The sequence below is a fragment of the Oreochromis aureus genome, linkage group 15, assembly GCF_013358895.1.
Source record: "Oreochromis aureus strain Israel breed Guangdong linkage group 15, ZZ_aureus, whole genome shotgun sequence".
Classification (NCBI taxonomy): domain Eukaryota; kingdom Metazoa; phylum Chordata; class Actinopteri; order Cichliformes; family Cichlidae; genus Oreochromis; species Oreochromis aureus.
Window position 1 is genome coordinate 13,606,916 of NC_052956.1, and position 24,673 is coordinate 13,631,588.

Below are 24,673 nucleotides of genomic sequence, written 5' to 3' on the forward strand. Positions count from 1 at the left end.
CCATCAGATTGACAAATAGGTCAGTAAACAGCAGAAGAGTTCAGCGCAAACTGTATTACACAATTGACAGTGTTGCAGTGTTGTTCAATACAATATTTTTTATTCATAAGTAATATTAACATTAATGGTACAAATAATAATAACAATAACATGTAATTACGTATAAAGGACTGCATGTTAGACACAGGCGGTGGTTAGCTCTGTCTGCTCACAGAAGAAGCTCCTGGTTTAAATCTGGTTGGGGTCTTTCTCTGTGAGTGTGCATGTTCTCCCTGTGCCTGCATGGATTTCCTCTTTGTACTCTGGTACTCTAAAAACAAAAGCCCAAAAAATATTTTGTGATTTTTTTCCTATTCTACTGAAAGTGTTTTTTTTTCCCCATATATGTTGATATAAAAAAATTAAAAAATAGAAAACTGAATAAATAAATAGCACAATACAAAAAACACAGTTTTACAATAATGTAAAGCACAGCCTTACAGATAAAGGCACACCAGGAGATTTCGATATAAGTAAACTGAGAGAACTGCTCCAAGAAAAGAACTGTGCAGGTGAATAAAGCTATAATCAAAGTGTAGGCTGATTTAAAAACCATAAAAAAAACAGTTCAGTGATTAAAAATCTACCAGTAATTTTAAAAATTATTTTTCCAGTAACTTTGTTATTTTTTCAAAGGGTTTGCACTCTTTGCATCTGGATTTCTTTTCAAATAAAACAGCACAAAGCACAGGCAGCGTATAGATACTTATAGACGGATAAACATGGCAAACTAGGAAACGGGGCAGGACTACAAAGAATCCAGAAGAATCCATAAGCTCACAGATTACATGCTGATACCAAGTGTGGCCACATCGTATCCTCTTAACTATTACACCCCCACAAACATACTGATAGATGAATTTTTCCCAAAAAATGTATTACTGTGAAAGAAGACCTGATATTTTCTGAATACACTAATGGAGTGATCATCACGATATTCAAAGCTTATGTTGAAAACTACTGAGTACCTCAATCCATACTGTTTACTGGATAAATTGATTCACTAACAGGATCCTAGACTACATTGTAACATCTTAAAAGAAAGAAAGAAATACATAACAAGGTTTAACAGTACTTGCAAAATATCTCCAGTGGTATCGACCTTTATGCCCAAAAATTCGTTGGGCAATAGTACTTGCGGCTAACTTGCTAGGTACACCTGGGTCACAGAGTTTAGATTCAGTTTTATTTATTAGTATTTTTTTTATTATTATTTGGTACCCATCTGATTTCAAAGAGACTAAAATAGGTTTATTCATCCTCTGATGACTCTGGGGTGTTTTCCTTCTCTGAATTCTTTGTCTCGTTGTTCTTGACCTGATTATATCTTCCATATAATATGCAGACTCCAGAAGCTGATTAAAAAACAAAGAAATGAATGGACTGGTTAATTATAAAGTCCCTGTTACCTGCAGAACATTAAACTAAGACAAAGACACACTGGATTAAAGAAAACGGGGAATTTGTAATAGTGTAAACATAGTAGTATTTAGCATTAAAAACAGTAACATTAGTAAGAATGAATTTTTCTATTTGCCATATTACTGTTGTGTGCATTGCTGGTTTTAGGCAAAAACACCAGTAACAGCTACCACTAAATATTTGAAGTATTTCAAATATTAGCCTATATGTTTTATAAGGTCATATAGTTCGAGTACTGTTACTTATATATACATTGGTAACCTTTTTAAAGTACACAGACTTACATTTAGAATTGTTTGATGATTCATGTTGTTTAACTGCTGAACAAAAAGTCCAGTCTCAAGTACTTACAAGTACTTTACACAGAAAACTTACAACTTAGAAGATCATACAGTTTAATTCAGTTAGAATATAGTTATTACAAAAGAAAAAATAAATAAGCTTTAAATTTAAAATGGAAAAGGAAAAAGTGTTCGCTTTAAGCTCCCTTTGGACTCTGTGTTAGTTCAAACATTATCAGCATCCAACAAAAAGTACTGATCAGGATATATATTGCAACAGACCATTACACAATGTTTAGATGTAACTCTGAGATCAGTGTACAAATAAAAAGACAATTTCATGTTTTTAAGAATTTGTATAGTAATTGGAAATGTTTAATATACTGCAATATAAATGACTGAAGTAAACACCATTTACAAATAACAATAATAATAACAATAATAATAATAATGCTTAAGACAGCTCAAGGTTATTGCTGTTTATTTATTGCATGTGCCTTTCATGCCACAAACAGAATAGCAGACTCTATTCAAACAACTAATCAAATTTTGCAGGAACCTTTGTAGCTCAAAGTTCAGTGTCCCAACCCAAATCAAGGTCTGCAAATGTTTTTGCTGTTGTCACTTTGAGCTGTGGAGCAGAAAAACAAGCATCTAACTTCATTACACCGTAAGTATTATTATTTTTGTTGGTTGGTTGGTTGGTTTTTGACTGTAAAAAGTACATGTAAAGCAACATTGCCATTTTAAACAACGTGTATAGTGCAAATATGTACAGGAGTGCATTTATTATGTTATATAATCTAAGACTTTTTGCTAACTTAAGTGTTTTTAAGGCAGTTATTACCAATCATTGTAGCCTAAAAATGAAGCAGTAAGTTAAATAAACAAAGTAACACTAGACATTTAATGCTACCTTTTTAATCTTCAATTTTTTCCATTTTAATGTGTGCAATCTCTCTGTCTTTGAATCAACTGAGTATTTTAGAGTGTAGAATTGCTCATTAACTCTATGTCTTTATCACATACGCATTCACAATCATTAACTGGAAAGTGTAAGAAATAATATGAATTGTTGGTGGTGGGTTATTAGCACCCTATTAACAATGTAACAGAGTGAAGAATAAAAACAGTGTGAACAGTAATTAGTAGCTATTAGATGATCTCTTAAGACTAACCCTTTATATCCAATCGGTGAATGACAAACCACATCAATAAAAGAAGATTTTTTTAACACAGCTCTAAGTGTCTTTTAAACCCTTTTGCCTTTGTCCCTCCACACACAAGAGGGTAGGGTGGACTTTGAGCATTCAAAGAATTGTCTATGCCTCCCAGTCTCCCAACAGGGCCCACCTGAGAGTATAAAAGCCTCAAGCTGAAGTACAAAAAAATCAGTCTCATTTCGGAGTGCTCGTTGACCCAAAAGGAGGGGGCTTCAACGAACCCATCATGGGGGACTCAAAGCTCTGCCTTTTGCTGCTCCTCAGTACATCTGCCTTGACTTGTGAGTAGTTCCTAAATTCTTTCAGTTTAAAAAAAGTATTTTTTACAGTGTTGAAAAGGTTGCAAGATATCAGTGTACTGTAGTCTTTGCAGAATTGTTTAATGAAGGTTAAAAAAAAAACATGCAACATGTACAAAAATTGGGAAAACACAAAACATCTGATGGTACTCACCTATGTGTAAATCCTTGCTAGGTTATTAGTAGGCATGGTAGATGGGTTTAAGTTGTAGTGCATTGCGTTTTAGCTGTATTACAGGTGCTAAAACAAATGATTAATCTTTGTTTTCCAGTTGCACAAGATCGTGATCAACCAACCTGTCTCTGTAAGTTCATTTTGATGTTGACATCAAGTTTGCACAGTAGCAGTAGTTTCCAAAAGATAACTGTTCTCATTACGCTGATCTCATCTCTTCTAGTGGCTCAAAGGTACAAGAGCCTACACAAGTATGAATACCAATATGAAGCTGAATCTCTGAATGCCATCAACGGAGCCTCACATCTCAAGAATGGACACAAGGCTTCCTGCAAGGTATGAGAAACACTTCACACTGATGCTAAATCATCCGTTTTTCCTTCCCATTCCATGTATTTCAGAAAGAGAAATTTCCCTCCTCTCACAGGTTGAAATTGAAGTGCCTCAGACTTGTAGTTTTATTGTACGCACTACTGGCTGCAGGCTGAGTGAAGTTGTTGACACGGACGCACAGGGTAACCCTGTGTTTGCCAACAGCCCCAGCTCTGATGCCTTCGCTGCTGAAATGGAAAAGTATGTAATTTCTCCATGATAATTCACACCATTGAAAAAAAAAAAGTGGTATATTTGGAGAGTGTGCACTTTTTTTAAAGGTATCCCCTGAAGGTCGTGATTGAGGGTTTGTATGATGTAAAACTGTACCCTGAGGAGGGTGAAACAACGACTGTCCTGAACTTTAAGAGGGTATCATCTCTGCACTGGCTGTTCCTGTGCTGGAAGAAGACAAGAACAAGAATATGGTACAACACAAGGAAATACACAGTGCAACAAAGTTGGATTAAAAATATCACCACTAAACCACATTCTATATGTATTAAAAATGGTTTCGTAATGATATATTATACATTTTATTTATTTCATCTAATCTTTACCATATTCACTGCAGCCTACAATTCACGGCAAGTGCAAGACCCATTACACAGTCAATGCTAGAGAAGACATTGCAACTGACGTCAGCCTAAACAGGGATCTGTCCAGATGTGACAAATTTGTCCCAATGAGAGATCACACCAGCCCCTTGGCTCTTATCACCGGCATGGTAAGGCACTCAAAGATAAGCTGTGAGCTGAAAACTTTGAACACTATGACAAATCAAAAGAGAAACTCTACCTTTGTTCGTTGTACTGTGATATTAATGTGTCTTATCACACTGGTGGTTAAATTTAAGCTATAATGGAAAGAAAAGATGAATTGAGTATCTTAAAAAAAAAAAAAATTGTAATGCCTTTACTTTTGCAAAAGATTACACAAAAACGTGCCAACACAAATATCCACAATGCTAACATCCTCATCTATAACTTTTAAGCACTACCCTCTTGCTCAGCTGATCAGAAGCTCCCAAAGCTGCAATTACAGGTTTGACAATGAGAAAAAACACATGACCTTTGGGTCCTGCACCGAGAACCACATCCTTATTCCCTTCTCATATAAGTAAGTCAAACCTTGTACTAGACTCTATTGAATGCTCTGCTATGTAAGTACACACAGGGATATGCATTTGTTTTGTTTTTATCCTTGTTTTCTATATTTAAGGAGAGAATATGGAGTTGCCAATGTTGGAAAGCAGGAGCTCACCCTGGTTAAAGTTTCTCCTCACAATGACAGAATCTTTGCTCACGGTAAGGCTTTTTTGTTTAATTTGCTTTGTTTTGATTTGTTGTAACTAAAAGGTAGTGCAGACTCGTGATACTCTTTGTGTTTGTCTGCTAAGGTGTCCTTGTCAAGGATCTCCACATGGAGGCTGTTGAGGACAAGAGTTTTGTACAGGATAAAGATGCAGTTCTGAATCTCCTGAGAGAACTGGACACTCTGCCTGAGAACGAGGGTGAGAGGAGGGCTCCCCTGTTCCACAAGCTTGTCTCAACGGTCCGTGGAATGAAAACAGAAACCTTGAGCGCGGCACTCCCTGAGGCTCTTGCGGTGTCCCGAGTCCTCACCTACCAGGTACTGGCTCAGTGTGGAACTCCTGAATGCAGCAGTGCCATCATGAAGATCCTCAGGACCTTTGACACCAACGCTCTTGAGGTTGATGCAACTGTCTTTGCTTTGGGACTCGTGTCCAATCCTTCTGCACTCTTGGTCCACGATATGCTCGAGATGGCCAAATACAAACCCAGCAAGCCTGTCATGTATGCTCTGAGCAATGTTGTAAAGAGGTAAGCAAATTAATCAGACTTTATTAAGGAAAGATTTATCTATAATGCTTTACTAGTTCTTTTTTTGTGAAATGCATTTTGAGGCTAAATATTGTGTTTTCCCTTTTACAGGTTTTACAAATCTGAAGGAAAACAAATTCCTGAGATTCACTCTGTTGCTGAGTTCATGGCTTCCCAGTTGGGTGACTGCTCTGGAGACAAAGACAAAACTTTTATGACACTCAGGGTAGGCATTCTGCCCATAACTACAAACTAGAATACTGTTACTGTAGAAATAAATTTAGAGAATTACTTTTATGATAATTATGATTGTTTGAAGCAAAAATATATCAACACATATTGAATCTTGATGATACAATGTTTTTATTAGCTAGGTGGTTGCTAGGCAACAATGATTACAATGTAACATCTGATATAGAACCTTTAGGGTCCTCAGCTGTGGCTGTCTGCCTATTTGTTTTCTCAACTCCTGACTGTGTTGGAGGAGTTCACGACCACAGAAGCAAGCAAACATACACAGACACAGATTTCATGTATTATAGTAAAATAAACAGAAATCGATGATATAAATTTAAAAGGTAGATCCTTTAGAGCAACACACTAAAATTGCCCATAACAAACCAAGAGATCATGAACTCACCTGTATGAGCATGTGAAGCATGTATGACTTTATATTCTTCTTCATGTGTTGATTATTTGCTTTACTTTTAATCTTAGGTTATTGGAAACATGGCTCCAGCTGTGGTACCTGCTAGTCCAGCACTCAGGACAGCTGTGATCAACTGTGTGAAAACACCTACAGCTTCCCTGGCTGTGCAACAAGCTGCAATTCAAGTCTACAGGCTGACCCCTCTCCTGAGGAGGTAACCTATTTAAAAAAGTTTCTTTTAGAAATTCTTGAAAGAGTAGTTCTCAAATAGTTACCTGATCACTTGCAGAAATGGTTTATTTGAAGAATTTCAGTCAGGATTTACAGTGCAACAAAGCACAGATAAAGCACTAGTGAAGAGTTGCGACTCAGTGTAGCATCTGATATCACTGATCACAAAAATGCATTATAGAAATTATCACATGGCAGGAGTATTAAATGAAATTTTCATTTAGTTCGACAGAGTTCTGTGCAAACTTACAACATACATGTTTCCTTTGGATAACATTATTAGACAACACTGCATACAATTTCATTGCTATGCAGATGACACCCAGCTTTATTTATGGTTAAAGCCAGATGACACGTGACTTGTAATGTTTTCTCCTGAATTTACTTTTTGACCAGTATATGTCCTTCAGTGTGCATATTAGACAAATATGTCAGACTTCTTTCTGCTTTCATCTGTGCAATATCTCTGAAATTAAAAATATCCTTACTCAGAATGAGTAAGGATATTATAAAATACTTCATGCATACATTATTTCTAAACTGAAATGCTGTATTTTCAAAGTTTCCCTAAAAGCCTTCAATTACTTCAAAATAGTGTAGTGAGAGTACTAACAAGCGTAAGAAAGAGAGATATTTCCCTTGTTATCGTCTCTTCTTTCTCTCCCTATTAAATCCAGAATTGAATTTTAGATCCTTCACTTCACATACAAAGTCTTAAATAATCAGGTTCCACCATGTTGTAAAGACCCCAAGTACCATGTTATCTTTACAGAGCAATTAACTTTCAGACTGCAGGCTTACATGTTTTTCCCACAGTCCCTAAAGTAGAATGGGAGGAAAGGCCTTCAGCTATCAGGCCCCTCCCTTGGAACCAGCTCCCAGTTTGGAGTTGGAGCATACACACCATCCCTACTTTTACGATTAAACTGTGCTTTCTGATGAAGATTACACTTAATCCTGGATTTGATGACCCTGAACCATCACTTATTTAAGATGCTATAGGCTCATAGTGCTGCAGGACTTATTGTGATTCACTGTCATACACTGTGAGCACTTCTTAACCTCTTGCTGTGAACAATTCTACTCATCTCTTTTGTCTTCCCACATCATGGGCATGAATGTCATGTTAATTTTATGAGTTTAATGATTCCTTTGAATGCCAACAAACTACCAAAAGTATCTTTGAGGGCATCTTTCTAAGGGACATTTAATCAAATATTTATTGGGGTGTATTTATACTTGTATGCATATGTTTGACCCTGTGTAGATAATAGAAAATCCTAAATAAATTCAAATTTGTGTACTCAAATGTTGTTTTTCAAAGACTTGAAAGATGTATGTTGTACAATCATTTCACCCTGGAAAAAGAACATTTCAAAGAAATCATTACAAGTCCCAAATTACTGTGACATTCATGCCAATAACAAGTACATGTAAACTTTTAACCAACACTCTACCAATGCAGCATGTCATTAAATTTGGTCTCCTTTCAAGTCAGACAATTAGTCAGACCCATATAATGACTTTTTAGATGAATTTTTTATGTACTTTGGTCACAGGGCAGAGAGGAGTTTATGCAGGTTCTTCTGGACAGCACTAGTCCCATGCAAAAACGTATTGCTGCATATCTGGTACTTATGAAAAACCCTCAGCTAAGTGAACTTGCCCGGATGGTGAATGCCTTGCCCAATATACAGGACCAACAAGTCAAGAGCTTTGTCATCTCCCACATTACCAACATTTTGTCCTCATCTGGGTCAGAGACTCAAGCGTAAGTGAGAATTATTGGTAAATAGAAAGTTGTTATTCCAATTCGCTCACAATAACTCGACTATTTTTTTTTCTACAGGCTGCGACATAAACTTCAGGATGCCATTCAGGGTAATGAGATTGGGCCCATTATGGACCCCACAAAGTTCTCTCGCAACTACAAGTTTGGATCTTTGGAGGGCAATATGATCTTTGAGGGTACAAGCTACCTGCCCAAGGAGGTCATGCTTGAAATGACTCTCAAGGCATTTGGCTATGACATTGACATGGTGGAGGTAACGATTTTGGGCCATTTACTGCAAATTGAGACACTGTTTTGAAATGTTCGGTTTAACAGAATAAATCTGTCACCTTTGAAGATCGGTATGGAGGGGACAGGATTTGAGCCGACTATCGAAGCTTTGTTTGGAGAAAATGGATTCTTCCCTGACACTGCCATGCAGACTATGTATTTTGTGTCTGACAACATGCCACAAAGAATCCATGAGGTCATGCAGAACGTGATCCCTGCCTTGAAGACGGACCAGATAAATAGACAGGTATTTCAGTCGTGGGGTGGTGCACTTACATGGTGTTGACTCTCTGCTGTATTGTATCACTTTCTGTTCCAGTTACAATGCACATTGCACATTTGTTTTGCCCACATGGTATTTTGTGTAGATGATCTATTTAACTAAAACATTAATTTAATTAAAACAGATAATTACCTGTCTTATAGTGTAATCTTAATTTTCTTTGTATAACTTGAATAACCAGTTAATTATATTAACAGGGTTAATTGATTTTGTCTTTAGGAGTTCACTAGCCTAGCTTAGCTTAGCTTAGCTCAACCACCCGCACTTTCCTGCTCAGTGTGTCAGATGTTTAGCTACTCCTCTTCCCTTTAGTAATAACAATACTTGCAAGAAATGTACCCTGTTTGCAGCTTTGAAGGCCAGGATCAGTGAATTGTCACATCAGTGAACCTGTCACCACAACCTAGAAAATCCTGTAGCTAGCCTGGCCCCAGCAGTCAGTGCAGGTGAGGGTAGCTTAGCCACCGTTCGCCCTCCCCCAGCAGACTGTCCCGAGCAGCCATAGAAAACAGGCTGGCTAGGGGACCACGAGGAGGAGCCTTGATCCTAAACAGACACCTACACACACACTGAGGAACAAACTCTGGATATTGGTGAATCTGTTTTGAGAAGTGTGATGTTAGAGACACCTGCAACAATAGTCAATTATCTTCCTGGGGCCAGAGCACGCGACATTGAAGGAACCCTGAAACTTCTCTCTAAAGACAAATGTAGATTTACTAAAATTATAATTTAATGACTCCCAGTTCCATAAATTTGACATCACTAAAATTAATACTAAACAGGTGTGTAACATTGCTAACACATGTTGGACTCTAGCTTTCTCTGGTTCCCTCTCAAGTCAGATCAGGAGTGACATGTTTAGCTACAGTGGCTTGCAAAAGTATTCGGCCCCCTTGAACTTTTCCACATTTTGTCACATTACAGCCACAAACATGAATCAATTTGATTGGAATTCCACGTGAAAGACCAATACAAAGTGGTGTACACTTGAGAAGTGGAACGAAAATCATACATTATTCCAAACATTTTTTACAAATAAATAACTGAAAAGTGGGGTGTACAGCTACTTTTAAAAGTATTGATCTTTATTTAGAATTTTTCTCAGATTGAGCTCTATGAGTTACCTTGAGTAGTCACTTCCTCTAAACCATCATTGTGTGTTTAGACGTTCTACTATTAGTTAATGCTTCAATCTTAAATATGACCAACCTATCTCTATTAATGGGCTAATTACCACAGGCATTTAAGCTGGCAGTAATTAAACCATTACTTAAAAAGCCATCACAACCCAGCCGTATTAGCTAATTAAAGGCCAATTTCCCACCTTCCTTTTATCTCAAAAATTATTTTTTAAAAAGTAGTTGTAAAACAGCTAACTGATCAGGTCGGAGGAATGGTTCATTTCAGTTAGACTTCAGAACTCATCACAGTACTGAACCAGTATTAGTGAAGGTTACAAATGATCTTCTTATTGGCTCTGACAGTGGACTCATCTCTGTGCTTGTCCTGCTAGACCTCAGTGTAGCGTTTGATACTGTTGAGCAACGTGTTGTATTACAAAGATTAGAGCATGCAGTAGGAATTAAAGGTACTGTGCCACAGTGGTTTGAATCATATCTAACAGATTCCAATTTGTTTATGTAAATGGGGAGTCTCCTCACACGCTGAGGTAAATTACGAAACTCTACAGGGTTCCATGCTAGGACCAATTCTGTTTACATTACAGATGCTCCTCTTAGGCGTAGCATAAATTTTCATTGCTATGCAGATGCAGATGATACCCAGCTCTTTCTATCCATTCTCAACTTCTAAACTGATATAAAACTTAAAAACCTTAGAAAAATGGTATCTAATAAGATAACTGCATGAATGGCATTGACCTCCGGTGACACTGAGGACTCTTATAGTAATTTCTAACAAGGATATGTCCTTCAGTCTGTATATTAAATAAATATGTAGGACTTCTTTCTTGCATTTGTGCAAGATCATTTAAAAAATAGAAAAATCCTGCCTCAGAGTGATGCTAAAACACTAGTTTATACACTTATTTCTTCTTCCCTGGGCCTGGTTTCTTCCGGTTACAAGGGAGGATTTCCTTCCGCTGTTGCCAAGTGCATGCTCAAAGGGGTTGTTCGACTACTGGAATTTCTCTATATTAGGGTCTCTACCTTATAATACCTTACAATATTAACCACCTTGAGACCACTGCTGCTGTGATTAGGCGTTATATAAAAATTGAATTGAATTGAAGAGCAATCTGTTTTACGTTAGTCAGACTTTAAATTAATTATGAACTCTTTCAGTGGGTAACATTTTAAATTGTTTGCCTATATTTTGGCCTCCTAGAACCTGATGAAGGAGATTGGACAAAATCTCAACAAACTGGTGAGAGAGCTGAAGACCATGCAGTCTCCAGAGGCAATGGTTTATCTGAGACTTTTGGGAAATGAGCTGGGATATCTGAAGACCAATGAAATGGAGGAGATAGCCTACTCTGCTGCTACGATGATCAACAACATGTTAAAGATGTTCCCAACTGATGTAAGATAAAGTTAAAGGACATTCACAGTGAGCAATCAATTGCTAATGATTTAAAGATTCTATTATACGTGTGTTTTATTTTCCACAGTTAATTAGAGCACTAATGGTGAACTCTGACAATACAATTTTGCCCACTACGTCTTCATGGACAATGAGTTCTTCCTGCCTACTGTCACCGGTGTGCCTCTGAGGATTGCACTCTCTGGTACTTTTACACCCGGTATCAAGGGTGGACTGAGGATTGCTCGTGACATGGTAATTCTCCATAAATATATTTAAATGCCACCTGTCATTTTTTTTCACCACATCATCACAGGTGTTAACCTTTCTCCTGTTTCCACACAGAGTGAAGTGACCTTCATGCCCTCTGCTGGTATTGAGTTTGCAACTCAGATTGGCTCTCACATCCCTGAATATGTCAACTCTGGATTAGAAATGCACACCAACATTTTCCATGAAAGTGGCCTCCATGCCAAGATCACCTTTGGTCATGATAATATTAAGCTGACCATCCCTGCTCCAACAAGTCCAACAAAGCTCATCAAAATGACGTAAGCGAAAGCTAGACCTTTAATATATAATGTAACTTTTCTCCAATATGAATGCAGAGAAAGCAGCTGATTAAATCTTATCTTGAAGTATAACCTGGCCAATGTTTGTCAAAGTAAAATAAACCAACCTTTGTTTCTATGTATCTTTGATTAAATTAATTTCGGACAGAATTGCATTTTTCCTTTGCTACAATTCCTATTTAGAAACAACCTTGTGGCTGTGACGGGATCGGAGGTGAAGACCATCCCTCCTATGGTGAGGGACAAGGTTGATGTTAGTGAGTGTAGTCCTGCCTTTGTGGGAATGAAATACTGCACTGCTCTGCAATACATTGACGCTTCCTCTCAGGAGACAGTGCCCTACTTCCCCCTCACTGGAGACAGCAAGTGTGTGAAATATTCTTAACCACCAGCAAATAACTGTCTCTTAAATTTAATTATTTAATAAATAAATACTGTCAATTTAACTTAACAGATATGTTGTGGAGCTGCACCCAACTGGTGAAGTTTCAGAGTACACAGCCACTATTGCCTATGAACTCCTCAGCGAGGGAGACAATGGCCGGCAGAAAGTTGATTCCTTGAAGGTTATTCTAAAAGCTGACGGTAATGTACAATATTTGATTTTTTCTTCTTTTAATTGGTTTACAGTTAAATCATAATTTTTTGGACAAAGACAACATTTTTATAATTTTGTCTTCTTACACCACCACAGCGTATTTTAAATTTGAATGCAGGCTTTCAGCTTTAATTCAAAGGGGTTTAACAAGTATTGCATTAACTGCTTAGAAATATAGGTTGTCATGCATCTCTCTCCTTCCCATACTTTTCTCTTTCCATCATTCTGTTGTCCAACAAATTATGGACGTAACTGTAACTTTAGTTATTCAATTGGTCAACAACAGGTGCAGAGCCAACTGAAGCCAGAGCAGTCATGAAATATAACAGAAGGAGGCATGTCGTCAGTGCCGACATCCAGATCCCTGACCACGATGTGGAGGCTGGAGTTAGGCTGGGTGTTGTGGATGGAAACACAAAGGGCAGAGGAACTCACACCATCTTTCTCGAATTTTTAAACAACAATGTTCCTCAGCTCTCCTGGTTGGTCGTGCCAAGTAAGAAAGCAGCTACAGATCACTGACAAATAATTTTTAATCTCACTGCTATCATTAACAGCAAGATGTGTATATGTTCTTTCAGTCTGAAGGCCATGAAGGAAGGTATGCTCCAAGTCCAACTTCTGGTCCCATCAATCAGTGCTGATGCCACTGTCACAGCTACAATGAAACGTGATGAAGAAGTAGAACTGGAGCTTAAGAGTGAAATCAAGGTCATGGATGCCAACTCTCAACAGAAAATCAATATCAAATATGGTAAATTGCTTTTTCAGTTACAGTGTTCTAAATGTCCCATCACAAGTTATTTAACAGTTGCATATTGTTGCTTTTGTGTATCAAGGTATGAAAAATGACATTCTCCTATCTGTAGAAATATCTGTCACTCTGAAAATCATAGTTAATAATTGGAGCCTAAAAGATGGTTTTACTGACCATTTAAAGGCAACTATGATCAAGACAGAGTGACCCATTTCTAATAGCTATATGCAGGCTATGATATAATCTTTAAAATAAAAAATCTGAATTTGATTTTTCTCATAAAGTAACTTTGTTCTGGATTTTATTCAGCGCTCTTCTTTATCATTTTAGACACCACAAAAATTGAGGTTGAGGTCAAGTCGGATGTGAACGCCAAGACCACCATGTTGCCTAAGGGTGACTTGATTAAAAATTATGGCAATGATCTTCTTGACATGCAAGTGGGACAAACTGACATGAAAGTTCGTCATATCTTCAAGAAGTTTGTGGAGGTACATATTTGCTCAGTTATACAAATGTTTTTCTTAAAAAAACATGAACTCAAAAACAGAATCACAGTACTTTATTAATCCCAGAGGAAATGTTGTAATGAAATAATAATGGTTCCTGTTTTCAGGCAGCAAACAATTACATGGAAAAGTATGGTGCTGATTTCCCTTACATTCGGAACTTCAGATTGTCTGACATGCCAGAGATTTCCCTACCAGAGACACTATTCCTGAATACGTAAGTGTATTAAACCTCATGGTAAATATTAAAACTGTCTAATTTTTCTCCCTAAACAACCAGATATTTACTTTTGTCTTTTTAATAGTGAGGCAACGGCCATCTATTACATAAACAATAATCGCTTCACAATTGCTATCCCTGTGCCACTTGGAGGAAAGTCAACAGAAGAGCTTAACTTCCCACCAGCTTTGACCACACCAGGCCTGTCTCTACAGCAGTATGGACTGAAATCCCTCTATGGAGATTCCCATCCCAGAGTTTGTTGTTCCTGAGAGCATCACGCTATCTATTCCCTTGTTTGGTAGAGCTGAGGTTTCAACAGTGATGAAAAGCAACTTATATGACACAGAGGCCTCTGTGGCTTTCGGCCTAGACCAAGAAGAATCACAAAGCTACTCAGCCAAGTTTGTCATCAAAGGAACCTCCCCAATCGACATTCTTTCAATAAAGCTTGAAGGTACTTCACACTCAAGATCAATGATAAATTTAAAGTTGCTAATGTGTAGTTCAAATGAAGTGCTGTTTTTTGTGTTGGAATAGTTTTCAAGAGATTCTTGATGTATATATGGATATTTTATGCAAGCAAATTGATCTTTTCTGGTAAAGTAGTCACCATAGGGATTCTGAAGTTATTAGTCAGCAATTAAGCAGTTTTTTTATTTTTTGTCCTTGTGTGTTTTTTGTTTTTTTTAATCTAGGCTCAGGAAAAGTGGCCACTACCGATTCCATCAAAGCCCAATTTGAAAGTTCTTTGGCCCACAAATTCATTGAAGCCAGTATTAGCATTGTTGAAGATGCAATCATCTCTGATGCAATTAATTTGAAAACAAACACCAAGATAGAAGCTAGAAGTCCACTTGGTCTCAGTGTTGAGACAGAGCACACTGGTATGGCTGGAATAAACCATGAGGAAATGTCTGCTGACAACAAATTTGAGGTGGCATTTGAAGCTGGACCCATTTATGGCAGGACTCTCTCAATCCAGTCCTTAACCATCTTCCCATTCAGGCCAGAAGTAAAGTTTGATTCTAATTTTCAGGTAGATTCCACACTTGTTAAGGCCCAGAATGTAATTACAGGAACCTATATCAATGGGGAAGTCTCACTTGTGTCTAACACCAGTGCCTTTGATGTCATCACTCACAATGCTGAGTTTTCCGTCAGAGACAGCAGAGTAAAACTGATATGTGCTGCAAATGCCCTTGCTCTTGGCATGAAAATGCAAAATCAGATGGAAGCCTCTGCTGGTGCTGGTGAAGTCATCTTGAGGATGGAAACAAACACAGACCACTCTGAAAATCATGTTTACTCTTTGCTGACCGCCTCTCTTGATGTCAATGGTCTGGCTATAAATAATGATGCCAATGTGAAGCTTCTTGAAAATGAGGCTACTCATAAGGTCATTCTGAGAATGAATAAAGATGGTTTCACCTCAAAAGGAACAACTACTCTCCATAGCCCGCTGTCCATGGAAAACACCTTTGATGCCGAGGTTGATGCTACGAGAGCTACTCTATCTATTACCAACAGGGCTGCGATGTATGAAATCAAGGTTGACAACACCAACAATTTGACCATAACTCTCTCCGGCCTTAACTTCAACTCAAAGGCTGAAGCCTCTGCAAGGGATTATGCCTCTTACACTCATGATATCACCTTCGACCTGAACCCCCACAGTGTTTCTTCAAATGTTAACAACAATCTAAATCTCCTGAGTGCTAACTTTATTAATCAGGCACAGCTGCAGGCAGGGCTTGACAAGATGGATCTGAGTGGAGTTTTGAAAGCCAACAATGGTGAAGAAGAGCTCAAGCACACCTATCAGATCAGTTATGTTGATATGAGTGCTAATGCAAAATGCAGCACCACTGGAAAATTCCTTGGAACTCACATGAGCCACAACACTGAAGTTGAAGTTATCGGCCTTGCTGCCATGATTACCAATGATGTCCGCTTTAACTCAGAGCCAGTGCGCTTTAGCCACACTGTACGTTGCAATATTGTTCCTTTCGATTTCAACTTGGATGCCATATTGAATGCTGAAGGAGATATGGCCATTTATAGAAGAGAGAGTGCCCAGATCTACAATAAGTTTCTCTTTAGAGCTCAGCCCATGGCTCTTGCCAGCTCAAATGAAGGCAGGGCATCCGTAACCCATCAACTGAATAATGGGTTTTCCCTTGAGACCACATTTGACAACAAGATGATTACTTCTTTGTCACTCCAAGAGCAAAAGACTAGTTTTAAATTCAAATCTAAAATAAATGAGCACACCTTTGATCAGAGCATAGAAGTTTATAACACTGCTGAGAAAACTGGAATTGAGGTTTCTAGTACAATCGTTACAAACATTATTAACGCAGCTTCCACAGACAACCAGGAGTTCACTGTCTCTGGCTTCCTCAAATATGACAAGAACACAGATAGTCACATAATTCAGATTCCAAATCTGCTTGCCCTCCTGGACCACCACAAGGGATTTTTTGTGAATGTTGCAGATGCACTGCACCACTCGATCAACAATGAGACTATAAGGGCTAAAGTTAAGGCTCTTCCGCAACATATAAGTGACCTACTTACTGAATTGAATATAGAAGGCAAGATAATTCAACTGAAAGAGTTTTTCAGTCATTTAATTCAGAAATATACTATCTCCATGAATGATGTGGAAACATTTTTGAGGAACCTAAATGTTACTATTGAGAAACTACTAGCTAATCTCTCTGTTTACATCCAGAATTTTGTTGATGTGATGAATGAAACTATTTTTAGTGGCAATTTCCCTGAAACCACTATTCAAGCGATCCAGGAATGGCTGAATAACCTTAATGAGGAATATGATATCGAGTCCAGTATTGTATATGCAATTGAAACCATAAGAGAAATCATCCAAGAGTTTGACTTGGAAAGACTAAAGGGCAGCAGCTTTGCATTCCTACATGATATTGCTGGCAAGGATGAAATCAAAGCCAAGCTACAGTCAATCCTCAGAGGTATAAAAGAAACATTGGAGATTTCTGTTGCTGAGCTAAAGAGCTTCACGTCATCCTTAAAAGCTCATATCGAGTTATTAACGAGCTACATTCCCACGAACATTGTCAGCCACATAACAGATTTTATTCAGAAAATTATTCAGGACTTTGATATTGTAAATAAGATTAACACAATAACTTCCAAATTAAGTGAACTGATTGCAAAGCTTGAGGCTGACAAAAATTTTCAAGCAATCTTAGATAAAGCTGTGGAGGTCGTGAAAAAGATCAAGATTGACGAAACCATCACTACTCTCGCGGAAGTCATAAAGGCATCTTATTGGCTTTTAATGTATATCTCCGAGATTATTATCAACTCTGTGAAAACAACTGAGGTAAAAGTAATAATTCAAGACATTAACATGTTTATTGAATGGATTGTGGATTCGCTTAAGTCATTAAATGATAATACATTTGTGGAGTTTGTTAATAATATGATTAGGGTATTTGCACCATTCATGGATGAGATTTTTAGAAATGATAAAATTCTTGAGGTACTTGGGGCAATAAGAGATTTTGTCAATGTTGTGTTATTATCTGTTCGAGACCTTTCAGAACACTTAAGAGAAATCAAAGTAGCTGAAGTTTTTAAAACTCTACTGGATATCTTTGATGAGGTTGTGCTTAATACTCTTAAGAGAGTTCCCCAACTTGTCAAAGACAAAATTACAAGCCTTGATATCCCAACTCAGCTTCACATCCCCGAGTTCACTATCTTTGGGTTACACACTGTTGAAGCCACCACAATCTCAACTGATGACATCAAGCAGAGAATTATTAAACTTATTGATTTAATTGTAAACTTTAAGATTAGCATGTTTGACATGGATGCTTTCTTTGGAGATTTGTCGATGAACTACTTTCCTTCCATCCCTGAAGTAACCCTCCCAGAGATCACTTTTTCTCAGAACTCATTCCTCCAAATTCCAGAAGTTCCTACAGAAAAACTTGTCAAGTTTCTTCAAGTCCCTGAAATAAGCTTGCCAACCATTCCAACTGAAATTGTGGTCCCATCTTTCGGTAAACTCTTTGGTGAACTCAAACTCCAGACTCCCATCTACACAATGGAGACATCTGCTGAGTTTAAGAAGGCAACTGAGAATGCAATGACGCCTCAGTTCAAGGGATTTTTCACTTCCATTGGAAACTCTCCAAATTTTGAAATTCTCAATTACAAACTAGATTCCACTGCTCGCATTGCAATCCCAAAAATGAGACGTGTTGTCTTTGCAGAGACAGTAAAGTTCAGGCACGATTTTCTTGGAGTTGATCATCAGGCATCTGTCACTCTCTATGGCCTATCAGCTCAGGCCCAAGCAAAAACTGAAATTAAGGTCACTACTGGACCTTACACTTCTACCTTTGTAAACACAGCCTTTATTGCTAGGAAGGGGAATGACTGCTTCTCTTGATACAACATACACACATTTAGTGGACCTTCAAGTGGCAGTTATGTCATTGTCAGAAATGAGGTAGCTCTAAAACAGAAATCACTTGTTCGCCAAGATGGCTACACGCTTACTCTAACAGCTGACAATACAGGAACGTTTAATGGTGATGATAGCCACAACAGCAAGTTAGAGTTGTCATTCACTCCCAGCATTGTCACCATATCTTTCAGTGGTGACACAGACTGTTCCATGTTAAAGATGAAACAACATATTAGTGCTGAAGTTAGCACATTTTCCTACTTCAAGTTTAATGTTCGCAATGAAGCAGAAGCACCAATTATTAAGAACAGTCTTCTTGTTGCATCTGGATATGCAAACCTTCATGACATGAAGGTTGAGTTGAAAGCAAACAAAGACACAGAACTCTATGGTGCAGTCACTGGTAGACTTTCCAGTGCAATAAGCGTTATAGCTCACCCTGGTGAGTTTTTCTTTGACTTTCAAAACAAAGGAAATGTTAAGGTCAACAGTTTTGAATTTTCGACTGCTAAAATAGAACTACAGAATGATTACTTGGCCCACATCAGTCCTGACAGTCAAAAGATGAATACAGTCATTCTGACTCGTTTTAACCAGTACAAAATCTTGTACAACTTCACTCTTGAAAATAATGTAAATGAAGTTGGAATCTTTGCTGCCATGGAAAGTGAGGCCAGTCTTGACTTTCTGAAATACCCCATCAGTATTCCTGAGATTGATCTGCCTTTTGTTGACTTTCATACTCCTGCCATCAATGATCTGAACTTGTATGATCAGGCTGGATTGGAAAACATTTTGACTACCACTGACCAGTCTCTGGATGTGAATACTAAGATTATTTACCAGAAAAGCAAGGCAGCCCCGCTTGTTGATATGATGGGCTTGATCCAAATTCCCTGTGTGGGCAATCTAGTAACAGAACTGTCTGTCAAGTCTGCCATTATTAATCTGATTGCTAATGGCAGAATGTATACAGAAGATGATCTTGTGTTCCGTCTTGAAGCTACCACAACCTCTATGTTTGAGGACCTTCAAGTCAAACTTGCTGGCACTACTAGTCTTACCACCAAGAGGGGATTCAAGATGGCTAACTCCCTGTCCCTAGAAAACACTCGTATTGCAGGAACTCATGACAGCACCATCACTCTGAGCGCTGATACTTATGACACTGAAGTCTCTGTGGCAACAGTTGCAAATATTACCCTGCCAATACTAGACATGCAAGCAAACCAAAAACTGGCTGCAGACACAAAAACCAAAGCAAATGCCATTTCCACCTTGAGGATAAGTGGTAATTTGAATATTCCTGTGATCAAAACTGTTGGAAGGGCTGAGGCAGACCACAGCCTGAAGCTTGAAGGAACCTCTGATTATATTTCCATGGAGTCCTTTACTAGAGCAAACATGGATGGCACAGTCTATGAGGACTACCTTCTTTATGGACTGCTAGATAATGAAGCTAATGTGTTCCTGAATAAAGACGCCCTGCGCTCAACTTCTAAAGTTATTATTGATACCAAGTTTAACCATGGTACAACCAAAGTCATTGATATGGATGTAAATGAGAATCTTTCCATTGAAGCCTCCATGAGCCATTTGTATGCAGTGCTGAAGTATACTGGCAACAATGAGGCAAACCTGTTCAACTTCAATACCAAAGGGAAGCATATTGCCCAAGCCAAAATGGATTTTGCACCAGCCTCCTCCTTGACTGTTGATATTGACATTGACGTGTCTCAGCCAACCAACATGGGTGACTTTGCTTTCTCTGAGAAGACTGTTGTTGAAGTAACAGCTGCCAAGCAGCACATCTTTACTAATTCTACACTTGTCAGCCCACTGTACACTACAAGCATGGCAGCTGCAGTAGAAAGCCGTGCTCCTGTCATCACAGCAGTTGCTAAGTCCTCTGCAACCTCTGCTTTTGTGATCTTGGAATACAACATGGATGGTGAGTTGATTAAAATTCCCTAAAAACCTCTATCTGTCTTTATCTTTTTTAAGCACTGTTGAGCACTAAATTTGATGAAATTTCTTTATATAGCTTCTTCTACTGTAAACTTTGAGAATGAAGCTTTCAACATGATTAACCAAATCACACTGACACATGCTGACCTGACCGTGAATGTCAACCATGCCATTATGGAAGCTATGAGGTAATAATCAATATGTTTGTTTTAAAATGTGTTATTTTAGGAAAATGCACAAAGCTATAATTCATGCTTTATTGTGTATTTTCATATGTAAATTGCATATTTGCGTATCTTTTGCATGTAACAACAGATGAGGAGCAATTGTGATTTCAATATTTCCCTTTATTCCAGTGTTCAACAACATGCACTGAATGTGGACTTCACCAGTCATACTTTCACTGATGTGAACCTTCAATATGCTACACACAGCGATGGTATCAGTGCCTCAGTATCTTCTCCAGCCACTGGCCTTCTGGGCCTTCAGTTCAGTCGTGCAGTCCCATCCCAGATGAGTGCAAAAGTCTATGGCCGTTACCCTGTAAGTATTGTTAGCAAGATCATTTTAATACAATGGACACAAAGGCGATACAAGGAAGAAAGGCACTGGATCAAATGGCTAGGCAGAGAGATCGAGCTGGGAAGGATGTGCAACATGTTAGGGTATCTAACGATAGACATGGAAATGTAAACGCCATACAGATCACATATGTGTGAATGAGAAGGAGACAAATGGAAAGGTTAAAAAAACAAGGAGTAGATGGGTAGATAGACCGTAGATGTTAAGATGTTTGGGGGCAACGCAGGTTGTGTGCTTTACATACAAAGTGAGAGAAACAGGATTGACATGGTACAGAGGAGGGATAGTTGATATATTGAACAAAAGTTGTTAAAGATGCAGTTGCCAGAGAGAAGGCCCTCAGAATAGGTTTCTAAATGTAGTAAAGGAAGACATGGAGAGGGTTGGTGACACAGAAGAGGATTCCAAGGATAGTATGGTATGAAGGCAGATGAGCCACTGTGGCGACCCCTAAAAGGAGCAGCTGAAGAAGGAGAAGAAGAAGAATGTCAGTACAACGATAAATTAAGATTTTGGTTTCTAAATGTTACTTTCTTTTGTTTTGTTTTGTTTTGTTTTGTTTTTTTCTTTTTTCTAGTCTGCCCCAGAGGTTGATGTTGACATCTTGGTCATCAGATCTACTCCCAAGGATAATGACAAGATGAATCTACAGATTGTTTACAACATGGAGACACCTACAGCAATACTCTCTCTGATCAAGATGAGACTTCCTTCCATAATCTCAACATTCAAAGAGTTTACTGACAAGTATCAGTTCACAGGGTACATGGAGATGTTAAAGGACTCTGTCATTAACCACATCAATGAAGTCTATAATGCTACAACCAATTATGATGTTCAAATGAGCCAGCTTTCAATTTTCTTCAAGAACTTCATTGTGCAATACCAGAAAACTGTCCAGGTCTTCCTAAATGCTGTCATTAAGGTCTTAAGGGAGACCAGGTTCAAAGTGCCTGGGTCAGATGAGATGACCACTCTCCCTGAGGTCTTAAAGAAGCTAACTAGCAGCATTGCTGCTATGCTAGAAGTAACCATTCAGATTATCTATGAGAACATGGAGGCTGCCTATAACTTTTTTGTTGAAAGGTTGAGCAATGTGAAAATGCAGATGCCGGTTGGTGATGCAGTCACTGGAAGGCAGATCATAGATCAAGTCAAAAAACTTTCCAAGAAAATCTCTGAGGAAATTGTGAATTTTGTAAAAAACATGGAGAGTCTTGACACAATGCTAGTGAAAATAGGTGAGACCCTGGAGGCTATTGTTGAGAAATCGCAGGAATTTGTAGACTCTCTCAAGTCAGACTATTTAGATGCAATGTTTGTCAATATCAATCAGCTCTATCGTAACTTTGTCACGGACCTAAAGAACATAGTTGACCAGATCTCTGCCTTCACTATGGAGGAGTTCAACATGGTGTGCGAGTACATTATAAATGTGTTTATGTATGTAGTACATCAGTTCAATAATGTGGTTCATGGGGTTCTGCAGCAAGCTTCAGAGGAAGCTCAAGCCCACGTGACAGTCAGAGATGGAAAGCTTGAGATTGACCTTCCATTTCACTTTCAACAATAAAGCATCAAAGAGTGAAGCCTAAGTACATAGGAAGCACTACCATCCATTCAGAGCACATTCTTGGAAAGAGTACGGACAAATAGCTTTTCAATATTTATAACAATAAGTTCAGCAGATACACCGGCTATACCATTACTGAAGATGGTTTATTTTGTAGAAAACATGTAGAACATGTAAAATGTTATTCAAACTCACCTTCCAGCATAGACTGAGAAGCATTAATAAAATCCATTAATGCAGTCTGTAAATGTCTGATTTATTGCTTTGTGATTTTTTTATTTACATCTGAACTTAATTAATTAGGAAAACTGTCAAACTACACAAAACTAATTCTTCATGTTAAACTGTATCTTACATGAATGATCATCAGAATTGTCCGAGAATGTCACTGAAGTTGGAATAAATATTTATATCTTGTAATCTCTTCAGATGCAACATTAGTTTCAGATATGGAGATCAGGACAAAGCTTTACATGAATTTCTAAAGCTGAGGTGTTAATTGAATGTGAAATGAACTGTAAGAATATGAACATTTTATCAGTGTTTAATCAGCATTTCCAAAAACAACTAGGAACAAAATGTGCAAGCTATCGCAAAATTTCAAAGACTTTCATTTTATTCATTGCTATTTTACTTGTAGTTTAATTGCTTCATCTTCAGTTTGTCAGAAAGTTTTTCTTTCTCCATATTCTCAATGTTCTGGACTTGAACAAGTGGATTAAAGACAGACTTATGTCTAAACTGGAAATTTTATTTATATAGCACCAGTTCACAACCACAGTCACCTCAGTGCACTTTTTATTGTAACGTAAAGACCCTACAATATTAGAAAGAAACCCCAAATAATTACACAACCCCCTATGAGCGAGTACGGTGGCAACAGTGTTGATGAATACTCCCTTTTAACACAAGAACCCATCAGCAGAAACCGACCAGGGTTATGACTCAAACTTTATTAGATTTTAATATAAAAAAAACAACAACAAAAAAAACACACACACAAAAAAACCCCCCAGAAGATAACAGAATGGACATTCCCAGTCACAACAACAAAAGAAATTAAGAATCAATACATATTCTCATCCAAAAAAACAAAATCCAAAATAACGTAAATACACAATGATGCCAATATTTCACATAGACCCAATTACAGGTATCATATTTAGTCCGACCTTAACTACTTTAGCCGGATACGTCACTGACCTGTATATGAAAGGTAGTTGGCCCATTTATCATTATAGTCGTCCAGTCTATTTAGCAGCCTATATGATAATCTTTCGTAAGCTGCCACTTGTCCCAAAGAAATATACCATTGAGAGAAGGTAGGAGTCAACAGCTTCCTCCCCAGCATAATAGTCGTTTGTACCCAATGAGCAAGAGGAGTGGGTAAGTGACTCAAAGCTGAAGGGTCTCCTAATACATAAAGACTGTTCATAAATGGGACCCCTTGGCCTACAACCTTCTCTACTACAGTGTGAATATGAATCCAATAATCTTGGACTTTGGAGCACCCCCAAAGCAAATGTAAAAGTGTGCCACTATCCTGCTGGCACTTCCAGCATGCATCGTCAGTCGCTAGACCCACCGTGTGCAACCGTGAGGGTGTCCAGTAAACTCAATTTAAAATCTTAAATTGAACCAATCTTGAACGCAGTTCACGTGACATTTTTTTCAGATTCCTAAAAATGCCAGTCCATTCCTCCACTGTAAAGCTGAGATTTAAGTCCATTTCCCAGGTTCTTTTGAGGGACAGTGTGTTAGGATCGGAAGCTAATAAAAGCATTTTGTAATAAGCTGATGCCTCTTGTCCACGCCCGAAGATTTTTTTGATTTCCTCCAGAAAGTCGCAGCTTAAAGGGAATTTTGTGGATGAGCCAAATGTATTAACCATCAAATGTCTTAGTTGCAGGTATTTCCAAAATTCCTGCCGAGGTAACCGACCAGGGTTATAACATCCGGAGTAAGTCTCTGGTTAGATATCATGTTCCTGAGATTATTTTGGCGAATA

The 24,673-nt window shown here is 38.1% G+C and overlaps 1 protein-coding gene across 1 annotated transcript; it reads left to right on the top strand.

Moving 5' to 3' along the window:
* Nucleotides 1-2,191: 2,191 nt before the first annotated feature.
* On the top strand, nucleotides 2,192-22,913 carry LOC116324192 (apolipoprotein B-100-like). Its single transcript, XM_031744764.2, is given in 36 exon segments — nucleotides 2,192-2,412; nucleotides 3,078-3,246; nucleotides 3,537-3,569; nucleotides 3,663-3,775; nucleotides 3,867-4,012; nucleotides 4,093-4,178; nucleotides 4,181-4,239; nucleotides 4,386-4,538; nucleotides 4,806-4,930; nucleotides 5,033-5,118; nucleotides 5,211-5,655; nucleotides 5,767-5,881; nucleotides 6,373-6,505; nucleotides 6,508-6,518; nucleotides 8,095-8,306; nucleotides 8,385-8,580; nucleotides 8,665-8,844; nucleotides 11,230-11,424; nucleotides 11,513-11,546; nucleotides 11,549-11,679; nucleotides 11,770-11,975; nucleotides 12,180-12,362; nucleotides 12,451-12,581; nucleotides 12,881-13,069; nucleotides 13,072-13,090; nucleotides 13,176-13,348; nucleotides 13,682-13,842; nucleotides 13,968-14,077; nucleotides 14,166-14,309; nucleotides 14,311-14,537; nucleotides 14,779-18,502; nucleotides 18,504-18,576; nucleotides 18,579-20,493; nucleotides 20,587-20,698; nucleotides 20,867-21,053; nucleotides 21,670-22,913. Coding segments are annotated over 35 exon segments (11,058 nt in total). The 5' UTR covers nucleotides 2,192-2,412; nucleotides 3,078-3,191; the 3' UTR covers nucleotides 22,666-22,913.
* The last annotated feature ends 1,760 nt before the right edge of the window (nucleotides 22,914-24,673 follow it).